Here is a 20605-nt window from a genome sequence, read left to right as displayed (position 1 = left end):
CTTCAACAGCGTGCCAGTAAATCCCTTTTTTGGCTATGAAGGCAAAGCTTGCACACTGGCAGCTGGGATGTCCCACAGCAAAACGAGTATAAAAATGAAGCTGTGGGTGTTCATGCCACAGCGGATGTGCCAGGCATGCTCTGTTACCTTCAGGAGACCAGCAGAAGGGATCTGGAGGGGGGATCCACAGGGAGGTCTTTCCTATAGGCAGACTCTTCCCTTTTGACCTAAGCTGCATTAATTGCATTGGTGAAGGGCCTTTTAGGGATATTTTGCTGAAGAGTGATATGTTGGGGCTTGCCTTAGGGGTATTTTAAATTAAATTGCACTAAATGTTCTTAAACGCAAATTAAGTGCGTGGTCCCAGATGCTGGCACCCATATAATTAAGTTGCTTGAATTGTTTATGTAGAACAGTTGTTACAGTGCTTTAAGTGAGCAAGTTGGAGAGGGACACTCTCCTGGCAGTTTTTGAACAGGCAGATGAAGAAAAAGACAAGACCCTGAGCAGTAGGGGACGGGAAGGAGGCAGTTTCCAGTGAGGAAAGAATATTCAAGGAGAAGTGGGAGACAGGGAGGCACGCGTGTGCTTTTTCACATCAATTACAAGTCCAGCTCCCTGTGTAAAAGGCTCCAACTTGACGCAGGAGAGGAGGCGCCCACTGGGCTCTCTGCTCTTTCCAAATTGTTCTCAGTCCTCAGTTGGAAGCCCACAACTTCATTTTGCTCGTTGTATCTGCTGCCACCTCCTGGCCTGTTCGTCTTAAGAGTGGCAGGGCAGGACACAGGCAAGAGCAAAGCAGCACAGTCTCCAGCACAGAATTGAAAATAAATTTTCATTAAAATGAAGAAATTACTAATTCAAGTTCACTTTTTGTAGCAGCAAAGAGTACCACTGCCAGCCCCCTAGACAAAGTAAAGATAACTGAGGCTTTATATGTATGTGCCTCATGCTTCCTCAGATTCCTCCTCCAGAATGACCCCAAAAAAAAAAAAAAAAAGTGTCAAGTTTATGACTGTGTTTTTCTTTCTTTCTGTTATGTAGCTCTCTGAATCCTCCTCCTCCTGTTCCTCCATCCATTCCATGGACACGTCTTCCTCAGGGGTGTCATCGTTAACCAACGTAATCTCATCCCCTCCCTTCTTGTCCTCCAATCCCAAGATCCACAAGCGCTCTATCTCCGTGACATCCATTACCTCAACAGTACTGCCTCCTGTTTACAACCAGCAGAATGAAGATACATGCATCATCCGAATCAGTGTAGAAGACAACAATGGCAATATGTACAAAAGCATCATGGTAAGTGGCGTGGAACAGCAAAATACTCTTATCGTTGGTGATATGTTTTCATTCAGGGCGACTGCTAAAACCCAAGGTCTCAGCCTTGGTGTGAGTAAGAGCAGCCAAGATATGAAATAACTATGGATAGTCTGTGTCCTTGATTCATGCATGCAACTTGCATTGACAATATCTAGTATTTACAGTACGTTCCATCTTCTAAAAAAACTTCCTGGTATTTCAGCTACATGCTGTTCATCACTCATCCTGAACTGCTGGGCAATGCAACTGGAAGCGTGCATTGCGTTCTGCAGGCTTGGCGGAACATCCTGGGGGCTTGGAAGCAACCACCGTTCATTCTGTGTAGATTTATGTTTACTCACACTGGTTAGCGGTGAGACAATTTTAAAAGATGACTTCAGGAGTTTGTGACAACGACCTGTTTTTATTTTAAAGTTTGCCTCACTTTTCACATTAGAATACATCTGAAATTACTGTTTTTGAAAAAAAAAATCATTTTCTGTTGTAAAGACTTTGCAAAATGCTTTTAGTTTTGAAAATACCAATTTATTAGGCCAATTAATTAAAACTGGCTTGAAAGTGAGAACAAGTATGCTCTTAAAATTCAAAATATATGGAGAGTGATTGATATGAATGACAGTTATGAAAATAGCAGAGGATCTTTGTGAATGGTCCTAGTTTTGAAACTGAAATTTGTATTTTATCAAAAGTTCTAAGTGAAATGTTCTCCTCAAGTCAAGTATTTGCTGCTCCTTTCCCTCTGCTCTAGAGCTAGTTGCTTTTTCTCTAGTCTGGAATTGAAGTGTGTTAGTTTTGACCCAAGATGATGTGTGAGGTTCTGCCTGAAGAAGTCTTCCCAGGAGTTAGGTCCTGCAAACAAGGAGGGGGTGCCCCAGGAAGCTGGCAAGCCCTTTAATTACACAGCTTCTCTCTGTAGTGAAGGTGGCCGTTCATTAGCAGTGGACTCTGGCCCCCTGCTTTGTGGAGTCCTCCGTGCTTTGCTCCCACTGCTCTGAAATCAGCATCAGGGTTTGAACTCTGTTTAACGGGAGAGGGTCCAGCGGCACAGCGCGGCCCTTCGTGGCCGAGGATGCGCAGCGTGCTCCCACAAAGGCCTCTGTTCCCACTTGTTGCAAAGGGGAGGCAGTGCTGTGCCCAGCTGGTAAGAGCTGGCTGAAAGGCTGCAGCTTGTAGGTATGAAATAAACCAACTCTCAGGTTTTACCCCTGATGCTGGTTCCACCGAGGGATTTGGAGAGTGCCGGGTCGATAGTCCAGGCTGTACAGGGCTGTGCTGGCAGTGCTTGTGCTGGGTAATGTGACTTGCCTGTATCTAATCTCACCAGACACCTGCCAGAGCCTCAGCTGTGGAGCCAGTGCTCCAGACTAGGAGCTTTGGGGGGGGGGGGGGGGGGGGGGGCAGCAAGAGGGCAGGGAACAAACACACACGGGTATTTCTTAGCACATTCAGTAATTTTATGATTTTAAAGGAACTGACACCCCAAATTGCAAAGAGCCGTTCCCTCAGGGCCTGATAAATTCTGGCAGCAGTGAGACAAATCTTCATTTTTCATTTCATTAGGTTCTGGAGAGATCCCTGTGTGTGCTCCAGATGGACTTCCAGCACTTCCATGGCAGACAGTAGACTAAGTTCCAAGGCCAGAAGTCTTTGCAAGATGTCAAAGACAGAATTTAGCACATGAGAGTCCAGATTAATTGATGTCTGCAAACAACAGATGGGGCACTTATTTATGTGGAAGTTTATGGCTAGTGAGAGCTACATCTCATCTCTCAGAAGTGTTTGCTCAGGGGAGCAGACACAGTGTGATTTAATGTTGTCTCTGCTAGTACGGTATCTGTTGCCTTGAATTAAAAAACAACAAATGTCACAAATACCATGCTTTAGTATCTAGCAGTATCTATTACTTCAGTACTGACTCACCATAATGTCTTGGTTCTCTGAAATCTTTTCCAACACCCAGCAGTGAATTGAAATAGACTTTTTCTAGTTATTAAATCATAAGTATTTTATAAAAAGTGAGTAAGCAGAATCTCTTATTGCAAATTTGTTTCTACAGCTAACTAGCCAAGACAAAACGCCTGCTGTCATCCAGAGAGCTATGTCAAAGCACAACCTGGAATCTGACGCTGCTGAGGATTATGAGCTTGTACAGGTCATCTCTGAGGACAAAGGTAAAGCAGGAGACAAGCTCTGCATCCTAAAAACTGGTAGAGTTTGCAGGCAGGAGTAAAATGTGAAGCAACTTTAGAACTGCTATAGTCTTGTTGTCATATGTTCTAGTGAGACTAAACCTCTAGTTAAAAAAGTGACGTGTGGGGATGATTTACCATGGCCTGTCAGCGTACTGCTTTAAAGGAGCACAGGTCACACGTGGTTTTCCAGGTAGTCCTCCACACGTGTGCTGCGGCCTATGGAGCTATCTTCTGAAAAGAAGCTACTTGATTTCCCTGGAAAGCAGTTTACGTAAAGGGGCCTAGTGACCACCCAAAGATTACAGCAAGCCCAGATTCTTCAGCTGTGCAAATGCAGAGCTTTTCGCACATGTGTAACAGCCTCAGTTTGGAGGCTGTTTTTCAGAGCCTATGCCAGGCTGGGCTTGGTCTGGGTTTGGTCTCTACCTCTTGGCCTCAACCAAAAAACAACCCTTGTTTTTGTGGAACTACTTCCCATGGTTGCCAGCTGATGCAGCTTTAGAAGCACAACAGAAAAAGGAAAGGGGTTAGCACAGTGCCACACGACACAAACTTCTGTGTGTTCTTAACAACCTTGCAACAAGCAAGGTGGTGCATTGAAGAATCTGGTCAGTAAGTGACACTGGCATTAATGAAACTGTTGTGAACTTGCTGCTGTTGTGAATGACATGATTCTGGGCTGCTTCACCACAGAAGCCGCTCTGTTGTCCTGAATAAATGCACAGCAAAGCTGAAGCCTGACTGTACAGCCAGCTACGACACTGGCCAGACTTTGCTTATCTTTCTTTGTAACCTGTACAGTGATCTTTCTTTTAGGTCTAACAGCATTTCTTTTCACTAAGGGACGGATAAGAAACCACTGTATCTAGTCCCTGATAAACATCAAACTGGCCTATTGCTAGCCCTGCCTGGCTGTGTATTCTCAGTCTATTCACCAGATTCCTAGTTTTTCCTTGCTTTAATTCTGCTATTAACGATCCTGTAACCTCTTACTGTAACTCTTGTTCTGCTCCCTCTTTTGCAGAGCTAGTGATCCCAGACAGCGCTAATGTGTTCTACGCCATGAACAGCCAGGTGAACTTCGATTTCATCCTGCGGAAAAAAGCTTCAGTTGATGGACAGGTGAAAATGAGGAGCCGATCGAGTTTGACACTCCCCAGAACTGCCAAACGGGGGTGCTGGAGTAACAGGCACAGTAAAATTACACTTTGAAGGGGACAAGTCCACATACAGGCGAACTGGTTGAGAAAAGTACCTTTGTTACCATCCAGTATTACAGAGTCGCAGCAGATGAATGTGTCAGTATTCACCTTTGAAAATATTTGAGACTGAAATGCAAAGCAAGCGTTTGCCAGACCTGCAGCCAGAGGTGTCTCTCTCCTCCCCTGCAAGTGGAGGTAGACAGACAGAAATGGATTTATGAGACAGTCTGGACTAGGATTTTTTTTTTTCTTTTGCACATTAGCCTAGGAAGGTTAGGGCCCCATTTACAGGGGAAAACAGGACTGGTTGTCTTAAGAACACCGCATAAGCCAACTCTTCTTGAGCAAAAACATTTTCCTTTGTGCCAGTATTACACAGAACATCTAAATTTATTTTTATAAAACTGGAGAAGAAAAATCACAATAAAATTCTGCCTGAACCAAGGAGGAGGATCCCAGCCAGCCTCCAGCTGACTGAGAGCACTGGTCTGCAGAAGGTGTGGGTGAGCTGAGAGCTACTAACAATTGCTGCCTCCAGGAGGCATTTGCGTTCATGAAGAAGCAGGGTGGGTATGTCCCCAAAATACTCATCTCTGGAGACAAAAGAAGAAACTACAATCCTGTGTATTGCTTTCACACAGCTGGCAATTTTTTTTTTTGCACTTGTTCAAAGCCAGAAAAAAAAAAATACCTATTTTGGATTTTTTTCCAAAGAACATTAAAAGAATGACTGCACTTGCTTTTGGATGAATGTCATGATTTGTTAATGAACAAGGCAAACTCGAACACTACTTGTCTGGATTGTTCTTGTCTTAATGCCACTACATTGTGGTTTTCCTTATGCTTTGCTAACCTATGGACCAGAAGTTGATGCCTTTTGCATGTACTCCAAAATGACTGATGTACCTCTTTGTAATGTGCAATCACTCTTCAGGAGCAAAACTTTTGCCTGCATTAATGCACATTTTCATTCCATGAGAAGCAACTACATTACCTTTTAAAAATGTGTATTGAGAGGAGACAGCCAGGTTTACTGTATTGCCCAAAACAACCAGAGATTTTTTTTTTTTTTTATATACTTGTAGCATTATTATGCGTAACCTCCAACCACCTTCCTTGTTCTTTATATACATCTATTACATGAATTTCCTGACATGGTACATCCTTTCAGCTGGAATAAAGAATTTAATCATATGTTCTCTGTGAAACTTTAAATACCCTATTTCTAAGTCTCTTGCCAGAATACAGGCTTCCTTGAAAGGACACAGGGGTTTTAATTTTAAAAAGCCATAAATGAGAGATTGGATTGTAAACAGCCCTTAGTGAACAGACTGTCTTTGGGAGGCATTAGTATTAGGTAAAATAAACTTAAATACTGAATTTTATACATGTCTGGGGCATTTTTTTTTTTTTAAATCAGGTCTATAGCAGTAAATTTCAAAGCTGGCCTCAGGTTATGTTAACAGTCAGTGATAAACTCATGATGCAAAAATGCAAAAACAGTGTTGGGTCATACTATGCTTTACGTTATTTAAAGATTTATCATCGCCATTTACAAATAGCACCATGCCCTCTACACTCTGAATAGTTTAAAAACATAAAGAGTATTTTTACTGAGGGGGTAGAGAAAGATGTTGAGTTTATAACTAACCGAGCCTTAAAAACCTGCCCTGAATTAGCACACCATTACAGTAGCAGTCCAGTTCACTTTGTATTTCAGTGAAAGCATGCATTGATGTCTATACAGTCATTTGTAAAGTATGGCCGCACACAACCTGTCAATGTGCAATACTATATTAACACAAAAGGAAGATGATTTTTTTTTTTAAGTTGCCCCCCCCCACCCCTCAGAAAAGGTTATATACAAAAAAATTTTCTTCTTACTTACCTGTAATCATTATACACGCTGTATAATACAAACTTTTTCACAAACATTTGCCTGAAGTTAGTCTATTTTTCTTCTCCTAGGCCTTATTACTACTGCCTTTTGGTTTTTACACCTCATGCCTCATCTTCATTTTGATCTCTGTTGCTCTCTTCAAATTCATCGCTTTTAGCATCTTAACTGGTCTCAACTTCTTTCAGCTCCCATGACTCATCTTCATATCTAGCCACAGAACCTGAAATACAGCATTTCTTAAACCCTTTTGTTAAGCATACGTGTCCTTCAGCATTGTTTAACGCTTCAGCCTCATGTACAGTAACAATTTTACACTGTTTGTTACTAGTGTCAGCATTACTGTAATGCTTTTTTTTTTTTTGGTTCATTTGTCAAAGTTTTTAGGATGATCGATTCTAGCTGTTTCTTCAACAATGTAGCTTGAAGGCCTGTCAAAGTAAACCAGTGTCTCATCTACATTACCCATTTAATGGCAGCAGATGGTCAGGCTCCTTGGGCAGCAGATGGTCAGGCTCCAGTCACACACTGCTGGAATGCAATGAGCTCCTTGGTGAGGACTGAACTAATGTTAACAAAGCCCAAAAAAACAAAAACACCCCCCCTCACCCCCAATCCCATTGCATCATTCATAGCACCAACCTGTTACTTGCTGTGGACTAGTTTGTGCTATTCATTGATTTCCTGTTTAACCACCTGGGTAACTTAGATTACATACAAATGCTACACTGTGTTGTTCTTCATAAAAGCAGTCGCTTTTGGGTCACTCACTCAATGATTTCTGCAGCAACGTAACACATAAAAGCTGCTGTTTGGTTGAGTGTTTCTATCTACACCCTTTTACCGCCATCATGTTATGTTTCCTCCTGGCCTCACAACTGTTCAAACTTTTGTTTCTGCACAAAATAAATACCAAAAGTTTGATGTTTGCAGCACAGCTGCTCCTTACCGATTTGGTACAGTCTCTTTTTCACTTGTTCCCCCGTTCCCCTCTCCCTCCCCACCCCACAATGCAGAGGCTCTGCCCTTTCCCAAGTCACTTTAACATTGGAGGAGAATAAAACTGCCAAAAGTCACACTGGGCTTCGCCGAACCACAGCGCGAGTATCCTTCGCCACGAAGGGGCCTTGCATGTTACAAGAGCACTTTGAATTTGCCATAACCTCTCCCTTCCACTGCCAGCCCCCGCCCCCAGCTTTTGTTAAAGTACTTGGGGGGGGAGGGGGAACACCACCCTGCAGGATAAATATTGGATAAATAATATTGCAATCTCTGAATTCGTATTGCTGTATTATTTATACTGTACTAGCACTTTTCCTTTAAGCAAAAGCAAAGAAAGCCATTTGATTATGACCAGTCTTATTGCAGATAAACATTTTTAAGGACTGTCTTCGTGACATTTCTTGTGAACAAGAGGGTTTTGTTTATTCTTCAACTGTCTTGCAGCTTATTCTGTCAAACCTGCGTCTAGAGTCCACTAATCCGTCACGAGCCTCACCACGATCGGCACTGGCTGCTGTGTTCTCAGCCGCTGAGGCCTGGGAGTCACAGGAGCTCCCCGGAGCTTAGCACAGATGCACTACAGCAAAGCAAAAAAACAAAAGCAAAAACAAAAAAAAACGCAAACAAAAAGCCCCCCCCTTGGTTCATTAAGCTGTCTGACAAAGTCTTAAAATTACCTGTCACGGTTTGCTAACAAGCTCACTTTCAAGATGTGCAGCTCTGTGGCTGTCCCGCCCCAGCAGGTAGGTGGTGTGAACAGCCCAGATGCCCGCAGGCCACCTCATGCCCTGCTCACACTGCGCCAGCTGGTCCCCCCCCTACCCCCGGCCCAATCTGGCCCTGAGGCTCGTTCCCGTGGGAGCCGCGCACAATGTGCAGGACCCCAGGGTTACCCAAGTACTATAAAAGCTGGGCTTACAGGAGGGTTTGTGCTGCTCCTTTCTCACCCTGCAGCTTCTCAAGTCGCAGCCCATGTCAGACCATCTCTGACTACCAAACGGACAAAACAAGAACACCAAAAGCAGCAAAAAGTCCCTTTTTTCACTTCAAGGTACGTCCATGGCTGTGCTGTGGGTGCTAACCCTGCACACCACTGAGCAGGGACACCCCCCCGCCCCGGCCTGCGACTGGGCCCGACGTGGCCGGGTGACTGAGCACAGGGCCAGCACCTGCCTCCCCGCCGCGGTACAAGCACCCCCCTAGGCAGCAGCACCTGCACTCGCGTGGTGAACAGCGGTCTCAGCAAGGGGCCAAAGGCCAGGTCAAACTGGAGTCTCTCCCTGACCTCCTGGTCAGTTTTGAAGACCATCAGATGAGTCAAGAAAGATAAGTACATGGAAAGCGGAAAAATATCAGAAGTGTTCTAACTGGCACCTACTTTTCCAAAACACCGTTAATTCTGAGTAGGGCAAAGCCTGAGCAACATCTGCCAAAGAACTGACAACATGGAAAGGGAAAAAAAAACAGTATTTGTCATGGCAGGTAGAACCATTGGCCATCTATCAATCAACTCTTTCATATATAAATACAGAGAAGATTGCTATTTTTATCTATATGTACATACATATATATATGCACATATGCAATCTGTTGGATCTAGTTATTGAGACCCTGTCTGCTCTCTGAAATTGAGGCAATCATTTATTACATTTGCATCCTTAGTCTCCCCTGCCCCGAAACCACAATCAACTTCTTTGCATCCCTCACTTCCAAAGTCAATTATAAAAAGAAAAAGAAAAAAATACAGTTGTTTTAGTAAACTGATACTGCTCTACTTAAGGAAGCCAAAGTAGAATTAAAAATATGCCTCCCTGAGCATCCAGCCAAGCTGACAGTATAATTTTCAGACAGCAACACGTTAGCCAGCTTAGCCCCATGAGACATGGACTGGCTCACAAACCTGTACAACAGATTTACCTGTTGGTCAGTGCCAGCCTCATCCAGGCTTACGCTCCTTCTCTTGGCAGGTCTGCTGGATTCGCTGTAAAGCAGAGGTAGCCCAGTTGCTCCAGTGTGAAAGGCTGGACAGGTGATGCAGAGAGACTTTTTTATTTTTTAACATTTGAATGAGTTGCACTAAGGTGAGGGAAAAAAATACATAAGAGGATCACTCAAGCAACATTTTTTTAAATTCACAACTTATTTCTTGCATGAGTGACACCATATGGCTTTATTAACAGCCCCATCACACAGGCCTTACTGCCCTCTCGCCGGGAGAAGCAGGGACGCCCTGGCTGCATGGCACTGAGCTCCTCCCAGAGAGGGGCAGCCGCGAGGCTCTGCCCTCAACCACATCCCCGAGCCGGGCAGACCCCAGCACAGCAGCAGCACAGCTGAGCGTGAGCAGGTTCAGGAAGCAGGCCAACACGTCAGCCCCTGCTCTCTCTAGTCCCCACTGCTAAATGGAAGGTACCACAAGGAGCACTGGGCGATTTTAGCCAAGGAGATGTTTGTAGTAGAACTGCTTCAATGAGATCATGAAGGCCAGAAGAAGAAGGGGGAGCAGAAAAAACACAGCTCAGGCTGACACAAGTAAATCACTCCATGTTTAGAGGAAATAAAAAGCGCATGAGAGCGGAAGTGATAAGCAATAGATGGGAACGTACGTGAACACAGTGTAACCATAACAAGCCTTTATATAGAGACAATATTCGATTACAGAAACTGCAGCAGGCCAAAGACACTCACCCATCCATGCCGGTTCATCCCTGCCGCTCTGCGAGACTCCGATGCGCACACGTGGCAGCGGAGCCGGAAGGCAGCAGTGGCACTGTGCCAGGCCAGGGACCTGCTCTTCCAACGCACCCTTCCCACCACGGCTCCGGCAGCTGACCAGCTGTTACGCAGCATTGCCAAAGACCTGAAGAAACAGCATGTCTGCACACTACGCTGCAAAATCAGCCTCAATCCCAAGGGAAGCGTGACATGAAAGAACAACGTCGTAGCACAGTACTCATTCCCACTGTGACATGGGACAGCAAGTAATCCCTCGCAGTGACTTATCCTTTTGTTTATCTACCATAACATTTTACAGAAAACTACATAAAATAATAAAAATTAAAGAATAAGAATACAGCACGCCAGACACTCAGCAGGCCCAAAATCCGCTTCCAAAGGCCACACACATCAAGCTTCCTACATCGGTAGGCATCGGTCTGTGGCATCACCATGGTCGACAACACTTGAAAAGGGCTCACACTTGCTGCTGGTAAGGTGAGACCTGACTGGGAGGAGGCAGGAGAGTTTGCAAAGAGGAACACCTCAGGCCGTGCCTGGCCGACCTGCTCTCCGTACTCACCATGTCTCCTGGGCACCTGCTCCGTCCTCAAGAGAGGAAGCAGCGCGGCTTCCAGGCAGTAGCTGCAGGACAGACACGTTTATGGCCAGCAACGCTGTGGTGGGGTGATACGGCTGACAAAGCTCTTGACTTCCTCAGTTCGGACTTCACTGCCATCCCAGAGCCAGGACAGGCTCCAATCCGTGGACGCGTAGCTCTTCTCAAAAAATGCCTTTTTTTCCAGCAGTGCTGAAATGCCAGAGGCAGAGAGCCAGCCTTCCCCACCATGACCTGCTCCCACCCAATAAAAAGTACACGCAGCTACTTATCTTGCACCAGGTTCTATGTATTATCAGACCCGCTGACAGATAATAACATGACTTCTTTAGCAGAAAGCACAACACTGATCAGCAATTATTAAAAACAAACAAAACCAAATATGTAAAAAAACCACCACGCATACGCAACTGTACAGATCAGCCAGCAGGCGACAGTCTCTTTAGATTGCTAGTCCAGGAGGGCCATCCTTCCCCTCTGCGGGGGGAGCAGCCTGCAGCTTGAAATCTGTGTCAGCTAAACCTAAGCAGCGTAGTCCATGGTCACTTGGCCTCTGGGAAACCGTTTCAAAAAAATAAACAGCGTACTCTGCTGACATGTTACCCAATAACAAATACATCAGAACTCATCTGAAAAAAGACAAGTTTGCTCCGCACATGAAAAAATATCAAAAGACAAGTTGCCTTTCCGTCCTATAACACACAGTTCTGAGGCTGCTGCGTACAGTTGACACCACTAATATTTCTGTAGGTTGTTGAGTTTTTATAAGAATAACGTCAAGCAGTTTGTAACCAGACTTGCAAAAGTGAAAGTTCCTAGAAGTCCTGCACCTGTTTTTTGCGGCTTAATTAAACAGGGCTGGAAAAAGACTGGCTTACTTTGTTTTTCTGAGGCAGAGTGAAGCAGGATAGACATGGACTAACTCTGTGCCTCTGCACTGTCTGAAGGGAACACACAAAACAAAAAACAGTGACCACTGTTTTCTCTTGTTAACTTTCAAGATCTTAGATAGGCCAAGACACCAGCTCTGGATTGGCAGGCCTGTTTAGACAGGCTCTAGGAGGCTTCGAAATTTATGGCGAGGATGCCAGAAATAGCTTTCTGCAGCACTGTGATAAAGGAGAGGAGCACTGCTCCAGTGCATCGAACATTTTTGGAAACTATTTTGATTTTGACAGGGATCCTTCCAAAAAAACAAAAAAAATCAACCCAAATACTTGCCTGCAGTTTCTCTCAGTAAACAGGGTTATAAGACCTACAATGAGTAACAGTTACACAGCAGCCCCGTGACAGCTATCCAGAAAGTTATCAATAGTTGTACACCTCAGAGTTCCTCTATATATTAATCTTTATAAATACAGTATTCTACACAAGAAACTGTAGAAAGACGTCACTTAGGTATTTTTGTTCCTTTTTTTCTTTCATTTTCTTTTTTTTTTTTCTTTTTTTAAAAAAACTTGCAGGGGCTTTTGTTCAGATCTCTCCCCTTTTTTCTGCCAGTCTGAAAGACCTGTTCGTCCCCTTTCACCTCTCCCCCATCCTGGAAAAGTGCCTGGTTAGTGGCAGCACAATTGGCTCCAACCACCCTGCTTTGCCTTTCAAGTAGCGGGAAGGAGACCACGTGAACAACTCAACAAGCTTCTAGGGTGAAAAGCTAAAGTGTGAGGCAGGTTCAGCTGCTGACAGAGTCCCGGGGGAAGCAGGCAGTCATAGTTCATCCCTGGAGGACGGCGCATTGAGAGATGACTGGGGAGGCAGGGCATCCTTGTTCTGGGCGTCGTTGTGGATCTTGCCCTGCTGCCGGGATTTCCAGGAGTGTGTTCTGTCCCAGTCAGTTGACACAGTCTCATTATCCCAGATTGTAGAGGTCTCTGTGTCACTGAGGTAGCCTGGCTGCCCTGTGTAGTGGGTGGGATAAACAAGCAAGGGTTCTGCTGAAAAGGCTTTCAAGTCTCTGGACTCGTAGTACTCCATGTACTTCGCTCTAAAGAGGGGAGAAAAACCATCAGTGACAGACTGACTGCTCATCTGCGCCACCGCTTTTGCTCTGGGTTATGAGCCAGTCCACCGAGAAAACACAGGTAGGTTGAGATGTGACCTAAGTAAGGAGGGGGCTCTAAAGCAGGTCTGACCCTATACAGCCATAACCACGTGCCTTACAACCACACGCAACCTATACAACCACAGCTTCTGTTATCCAGAAATAGCCAAGTGTCTCAAAACCAGCTCACAAGCCCTGTACCAGGTAGGCAGGACAACCCCTCAGCAGCAGGCCTGTCACCTCACTTGACCCATACCAGGAGCTCTGCTGCAGACAACCAAGGAGCAGCTCTGTTTCCCCCTCCAGCTGGGCTACAGAAGTAAGACACACCAACATCATCTGATTGAAGACCATTCAGCAAGACCGAGCTTGTGCCAACCTGAGCAACGGAGGCATTCTACTTACACAGGGTGCTTGTTGTACATGACGGGCAGAAATTCATCTACAGGCAGCATCTTGCTGAAAGGCTCAGCTCCGATGAGTTTCTGGGCCCCTTGGAAAGAGATTGCATACCCCAGGGTCCAGTACGAGTAATCAGCTTCCACTAGGTTCATAACATTGGGAACTGCTTTCTCAGGTTGCTGCACCTGCATCCTTTTCCGGCCAATGTAGCTGAAAGGGTGAAAAGATCATGGAAATTGGAACCGAAGCAAATCTGCAGTGATTAGGACCACTAGACAGTTTTGACCAGTGGAAGGGCAAAGGGTGCAATCCAAGAAGTAATCCATGAGCCAGCTCACAGATTTCTGTCCTGCACCACTCCCAGACACCCATATCTTAACCCTGTGGGTGGTGTATAGCTGTGAAAGACTTCCTAAGGGAGCTATGATGCCACGGCCCAAGCCTCAGCCCTGGGCTGTTCAGTTCCTTGGTCACAGCAGCATCTCTGGACACTACAGAGATGAACCAAAGCAGCCCACAGAGGCTCTCCTCCCAAATCCAGTGGGTACTACTTACAGCCTGGTCATTCCAGTGCCAGAGGCAGATTTGTCCTGAGAGGTAGAGCCCAACGAGATACCTCTGCCACCTTCCCCTGCACTCCAACATTAACCCTGCATCTCTATCCTGACACGATAGGTGCTGTTGAACTCCTCTGCACGCCCAGGAGTTCCCAGATGGCCAAGGGGCTACAGTGACTTACATAAGTTCCCAGTCTAGCTGGGCTTGTTCAATGTCATCCATCAGCTTCATGAGCTTCCTTTTAAACTGGTGTTCAAAGCGAACATCATCCTCAATAACAAGCGTCTTCTCCAGTTCTCTATTCACCACCTGAAACAAGAGAGTTCAAAAGTGGTAACAGTGGCCCGCCCGGGCCACACTCTGCCCCCAGAAACTGCTGGGACACCGAAGCCATTCAACACGATGCCATCTACCGTGGATCATCCATAACTAAGCTGGCAGAGAATCAACCCCTGGGGAACCTCTTGTCTCATAACTGCAGGTGATCTTTTGTGATTCACTGACCAAGAAGCACATGAACTCCCTTTGCAAGCCTGTAGCATAGCCTAGAGGTCACCCTGGCCTGGCACTGCCTTCTGAACCACACAGATAGCGCAGCGGGAGAATCGCTCCCAAATTCACATCTCAGCTGGGACAGACTGCAAGAGCCAGTGAGAACAGGCATGAAAATACCCTGAAGGCCGAGCATCTGCAATACAGTGTTGTACCACTAGAGATGCCCTTCGCCTGATGTTGCGCCATCTAGAACCCGTGAGCTGCCATCCAGCATGACCTCGGCAACCACCTCCTCCAAGGCGTGTGCAGTAGCCTTTGATACCAAGGTTGCTGTCCAGAAAAGCCTCTTTGCTGGAAGAAAGTGTCCCTGGAGTCTGGAAAGGAGGAGAATTCAGTGTGTCTGAAGTTTGGCCCTGACTACTTAAAGAATGGACATGCAAGGCATCCTGCGTACAAGTTCTCGTGCTAGCACCTGACTTTTGGTGCTTAAAAATTTCAAGCCCAAAAGCCTAGCCTAACTTCTCATGACTGAAGTCACTCCTGCTGGCTTTGGGCTGTTTGGATCGATGTCTTTCACTGCTGAGAAGTGATAAAACTAAAACCTCCATAGGCAGAGGCTGTCTCCTTAGGCATCTATACAGGGTGGCTTCAATCCTCACTGTCACATCTGGGCAACCACTGCCACGGCCCAGTCTTCTTTTAGTACTGGGTCTTACTCTGCCTACACCACACCTCATTGTACAGCCCTACATCAACAGGAGGGACTGTTTCAACTCGGCCACCTCTGACCAACACAGCCTAGACGCGCTCAAGTGTCACTTTCCAGCGGTGACCAGGGACGCACAGAAACTATGGATTTTGACCACCCAAGCAAGATCTCTTAGCTCAGGTAATGGTGGCCCCCGCTCTTAACAAGAACACTTATAACATGCTAACTTTAAAAAGCTGATCAGTAGAGTCACTGGAACTTCCATTATCACAGATGTAGATGCAGGGGGGGGTCGGGGGGGGGGGGAGGGCAGAAATCAGGAGTTTTTAAACACCATTTGTTCTTCAAAACCTTCCTACCTTTTTCCTAAGCAAACTTGCTCCAAGTAGGCTATCGGATGGTTTGCAAAAACCATCATAAAATATTTTGATGAGATCACTCAAAGCTGTTTTCAAATCAAAAGCAGAGAAGAAAAAGCTGAACACTGCATTCAAGAAAAACCTTACACATGGATCCCCTACACACTGAGGAAAACAGTTATATGTAACACTTTCGAAAACCTGTACTGTATTTGATATTCTGCCCTAAGACTGCCTGTACACCTGTTTGATGCATTCGCCCACAGCACCCTCTTACAGGAACCCCGAGCACCCAGAAACGCCTTACCTCCTTCCAGATGTAATAGTGACTAAGGAAGCAGCCAATCTCTCCCCTGGTTAGCGGCCTGGAGGAATATGGGTCCCGGTAACCAGGAAGCATCTCAATGCTGAGAGCTTTGAGCTGACTCGTGTTCAGTGCTCTGAGAAACAGAGAATAACTCTCACCGTTAAAAAAAGAAAAGGCAAATTTCAAGTCAGGCACAGAAGCAAAAAGTGACATGCTGCTGGCTTTCAGAGAAAAGACACATCTCAAGAAATTCTTGCACTTGTTTTGCTCAAAAACCTAGAGAAAAAGTAACTTCTTGATCTACATTTCTAAATCAAACTGAACACTGGAGATGGCTGAGGACTAACACCTATAGAAAGCTGCAGCCTTCCAGCATGATTCCCCTCCACGCACACTTAACACCACCAAGATGTTCAGCCCAGTGATACAGGGTCCCCCACACTTTCTGTCACTTCAGATTCTGACTGCTTCAAAGCTGACTACTAGTTTTGAAGTGGAAATCACATCAGTCACTACCACTGCTGCTTTCAAACTGTTTCTCTTTCTAATACACTGCGCATTAGAGAAACCTACAAGGCTTGGTATGAAAACAGACAGACCAGATCCTTAATTCTGCTATCAACTTCTGGTGAGACCATCAACTTGTCAGCTGCTTGGCGGAGAATTTTCTTCTACGAGGTCTTGACGGGTACCCAAGTTCTAAAGACCGTTAGATGGTATTTGGATTTCTAACTCCCTCAGGCCTCTTTGCAACTGCCAGACCTAAATTTTTGTGCCTTGATTTCTCATTATAGAAGGGTCTTAACACACCTCAGAGTAGAGTACACTTGAGAAGTGACTGTATCAGGGTTAACCCTGATACTCAACAGCATTGTGGCACTTGGATGGAAGATCTTGCTAGGAGATAATTGCTCTCAAATGCTTTCACGGCTAACGCCTTTTAACTGTGTGCAAGTGTTACTGTTCACAGAAATCAGTAGGATTTTAACCAGATTTTCATCTTAACCTGAACTACAATGCCCGTGGATCTCTCATAATTTCAAAGGCAGGAAAAAAAAAAAAAAAAAAAAAGGAATAAAGCTGCCCCAAATAGAGCATTACACTGGAAAATAAAAGCGATATTCACCTCTCCCCTCAGCCCACCTTTCCCCACCAGAAGCAGGGTCAGGGTGTCTTAGGAGACGGTGCAGCTAAGCACAGTCCGCTCTTTGCGAACGTCAGCAATCCCAGCTGAAACTCACTTTCCATCCACAGCCTCCACTATCTTGACTGCAATCTCCTGTTCATAGAGAGTCCGCAGCATCCGATCCCGTCTGTCTTTCCGCCGCTTCAAGTTGATCATGAAAATCTGGGTTGAAGAAAAAGATATCAGCCTTCTGATCTGGGAGGGAGGGAGGGAGGGAGAAAAAGGGGTCCTGATCCATTCTTCTCCAGCAGCCTCATAGGAAGTGCAGATCTTATTAAAATACCAGGTGTGTTTTCATTCCAGATTGTTTAGAATTTGTCAAAAATTTGGGATTGGTTTTGAGCTGAAAGGTTGCAGGCTTGTTCTCAGTCTAACAACTCCTTTCTATAAGATATTCGGGGGAAAGTCGCTCTTCAAGGATGGAGAAAGCTGAGAAGGAACCAGTTACAGCTGACACCACATTTTCCAAAGATTTAGGATGTTTTGACTTTTACCAAACAGGGTAAATGGCCATCTCCATCTCTGGTCCCAGAGGGACACTGACCAGCACGTGTCTCTCCACAGGACTGCAACTGCCTGTTAGTTAGGATTACCAATGGGGCCACCATCTAACTATAAGGACACAATAAAGAGAGCATTTTTGCAATGACTACAGGTACTGCAAATCCATGGCTACCCCTGCCAGAGTAGAAAGCCTAGTACAGAGCTCAGTCCAGCCTTGAGAAGACAGGCTCCTTGGCTGGAGGGCAGAGGACTGAAGCCCTCATTGCAGGTAAAGTGCAGAGGGTCAGGGATCTGTTTTCAATTCCAGGAAGACAAGTACAAGGGCAGCCTTGTAGCCCATGGAGCACAACCTCATCTCAGTATGAAGTGGATAAGATTCCAGCTCAGTACAAATGCAAAAATAATAAATTGGATAAACAAAGTGCAGCCACAAAGGACAACATGGAAAAATCCCACACCAGCTGTGTTCTAAACACAGACACACATAGCCAAATCAGGTTCAGACTTCAGTATACAAGCCATGTAAAAGATGCAGCAGAATACACCAGAAAACCAAAGCTCCCTAGTCACCATAATTCCCTCAGTCATTGTGCCGCTACTGCCACCCTGGCAGCTGCCCACACAGGGTTTCTGGCTGTGAGCAAGACATTAAAGCACAGCACATCCCTCTGCAATCTTCTCCTCCTAATGCCTGCTCTCCATAGCAATTTGAGAGAGGAATTTCTACAGGGTCTTGGAACACTACCAGCGTCAACAACCACCTTCCTAACTCATTTTCACTTAAGGCCAAAACAGAAAAACATGGCAACCAAATAGGAGGAGGAGAGAGCTGCCACAGCAAGGAGACAGCACACATGGTCTTCACCGCTCACGGACGCAGCCAGCTTGGGCTAGAGCCCAGCTCAGGTCCTGGCTCCCCCAGCTGCCCCTGGCTCTCCAGTGGCTATCTCAGCTCTCGTCACAGAGCAGAGGGACTGCAAAGGTGCCCTATGGAGTCAGATTTAGGGGAAACAGTACAAGTTAAAAAGCCTCAGTTCTGCCATCCCCTCCAGGCTGGATTAAACCATCCACACCATTAACAGACGGAAACCCCAAAGATTTGCTGGGCACTGCCCTCGCACACGAACCAACGCTTCTAATCAGAGCTCTTGTACCAGGAAAGAGCGCTAAGCACTCATGGACTTGACTGGCCTAACGTCCCAGTTACAAATGCCAGAGGGGAAGGAGTGCTCTCCCTGAGCCCTTTACTCCCACTTCCCCGAGCTTGGCAGAAGTTCTTCTCAAATATGGATGGCTATTCTCTCCCTGTAAAAAGTTTCAGTCCAAATGATGCATGGTTGGGAAACAGCTAACTACATGAAAACATACTATACTCAAAGCCCAGCTGCAGGGAGAACCCAGGCTCTCTCAGTGACGGAAGACAATAATAGCAAAAGAGGTTTCTTACTTCATCAAATCCCATCTTGTCAGGGTGCTTCGGGGGAACAGAGACATACTGAGAGGGTTCAATGGGAGGACGATCAACTGAAAGAGATGAGAGATCCCAAGCATCACCTTCATGAATGCATCTGGCATTAAAGTAATGAATCCACATGTTTTCATCGCTGGGCCTGAAGCAACAGGTTGCTGGGATGTGATGTCAGTGCAGCAGTGGAGGAACCAGGAAGCATCACCACAGCGAAGCAGAAGCCAGCAGTCATGTGCAGAAGACAGACCTCATGATAAAGATCAGGTTCTGCAGCATCCTTTGCACACTACAGATGCCTTTTTGCATTTGATTTGGAGAAGCTGAGGGGTTCTTTGAATGGAGCTGACCTGTCCCTGAGGTGATTACATCCTTAGGGAAAAAAGTGGTGGAAAATAAAAACCTGCTTATCAAAACAGGTATGACATCAGTCAGATCAGGACGTAAACTATCCTGGACTCCCATAGGGAGCAAGCTGGGCTGCTGGCAGGAGAGAGCTCTACAAGCAATAGCAAGGGGGCTCCACTGCAGCAGGGCACAGTGACTTACTCATAGCCTCAATCAGCGTGTGCACAAAGTTCTCAGTCTCTTCTTGCAGGGTCTGGTGCGATTTCAGGGGCATGGGAAGGAAACCGTAGTGTTCACGGTTGCAGATGAACATCTGAATTCCTGGGGATCAAGTTAAAACAGAAGTGAGGTCTCTTAGCAGGTGATTTTACTGCTTTGCTTTCACACAGCCACAAGCAAACTCACACCAGGACCTCACTCCCAGGAGGTACCGCTTCATAAGCGAGCGCTTCAAAAACATCACAGCATCATTTTCTATTTTATCTGGCTGGCAGCACCTGGCCTCCTCTACGAAACCAATTTCTACTTGCTCCCTAACAGCAGGTATTTTCTAACTGCAATCAGTTTTTTCCTAGGAAAGGTCCACCTTTTAGTCCAGAGAAAGGGTCTTTTTCAGCCTTCGCTTTCCACCTTCTGAAATCTCATGCTATAGAAACAATCCTACGGCAGAGGGCAGAACTAGCCTTTACCAAAAGAGGCACATCTGGTACACACAGTAGGACTGGTGCAGATAACTAGAGAACCACAGAAACCCCACACCCCCAAAATCCTACCTGCACTGCTCAGACCTGGCATCTCACCTGACACGATCCCCTCCACAAATCAAGAACCAAAAGCAGGGAATGATCCTTACAGTTTTTCCCTCTCTGAGGGAGCCTGCCTCAAGCGAGGAAACAGCTGGCTCAGAAGCAAAAAGAACTTCCATTTGCAGCTGTGCTAAGGGGGAGACAGCAGTGATCCGGTGGCCTGGAGCCTCTCCTGAGAGGGCTCAGCAACAGCCTCCAAACCAGCAGGAGGAAGGAAATGGGACTCAAAGGTGGGAGAAACATGGAGGTTTCAGAGCTCAGGGGGAAGGGTGCAGGCATTTCCACTCATGAGTGGGCAGCACTCTCCCTCACAGCACAGGAAGGCTGCACTTGTTACAAACCTGCAAAGGGTGAATGAAGCGGTTCAGATGAAAGGGAAGCAGTCCTACCAGGTACCTTGTTCCTCTGCAGGGAGAGGAGGCCCGGATCCCCTGCGTGCTGGACAAAGAGGGGTGCAGACATCTATGAGACTAGGCAA

General features: G+C 46.1%; 2 protein-coding genes across 21 annotated transcripts in view; one reads left to right on the top strand and one right to left on the bottom strand.

The window, feature by feature from the left end:
* The window catches only part of RGL1 (ral guanine nucleotide dissociation stimulator like 1), a 118650-nt gene extending 111091 nt beyond the window's left edge, over positions 1-7559 (top strand). For all 16 annotated transcript variants that reach the window (XM_068953609.1, XM_068953607.1, XM_068953606.1 and 13 more), the window contains 3 exons: positions 1045-1299; positions 3377-3491; positions 4537-7559. In XM_068953609.1, coding sequence (XP_068809710.1) covers positions 1045-1299; positions 3377-3491; positions 4537-4724 — 558 coding nt within the window. In that variant the 3' untranslated portion in view covers positions 4725-7559. The remainder of the gene's footprint in view (positions 1-1044; positions 1300-3376; positions 3492-4536) is intronic.
* A 2742-nt stretch (positions 7560-10301) lies between these two features.
* Positions 10302-20605, bottom strand: part of COLGALT2 (collagen beta(1-O)galactosyltransferase 2) — a 66148-nt gene continuing 55844 nt past the window's right edge. For 2 of the 5 annotated variants that reach the window (XM_068953618.1, XM_068953619.1), the window contains 7 exons: positions 19523-19642; positions 18956-19032; positions 17060-17166; positions 15819-15951; positions 14130-14257; positions 13394-13600; positions 10912-12931 (listed from right to left, as the gene is read on the bottom strand). In XM_068953618.1, the coding sequence (XP_068809719.1) occupies positions 12655-12931; positions 13394-13600; positions 14130-14257; positions 15819-15951; positions 17060-17166; positions 18956-19032; positions 19523-19642 (1049 nt within the window). In that variant the 3' untranslated portion in view covers positions 10912-12654. Of the gene's footprint in view, positions 10474-10850; positions 12932-13393; positions 13601-14129; positions 14258-15818; positions 15952-17059; positions 17167-18955; positions 19033-19522; positions 19643-20605 lie in introns of those variants that run through there. The other 3 variants (XR_011142706.1, XR_011142707.1, XM_068953617.1) reach the window with 3 other exon arrangements.

The sequence above is a fragment of the Struthio camelus genome, chromosome 8, assembly GCF_040807025.1.
Source record: "Struthio camelus isolate bStrCam1 chromosome 8, bStrCam1.hap1, whole genome shotgun sequence".
Taxonomy (NCBI): Eukaryota; Metazoa; Chordata; class Aves; order Struthioniformes; family Struthionidae; genus Struthio; species Struthio camelus.
This window is presented reverse-complemented; position numbering and strand designations above follow the sequence as displayed.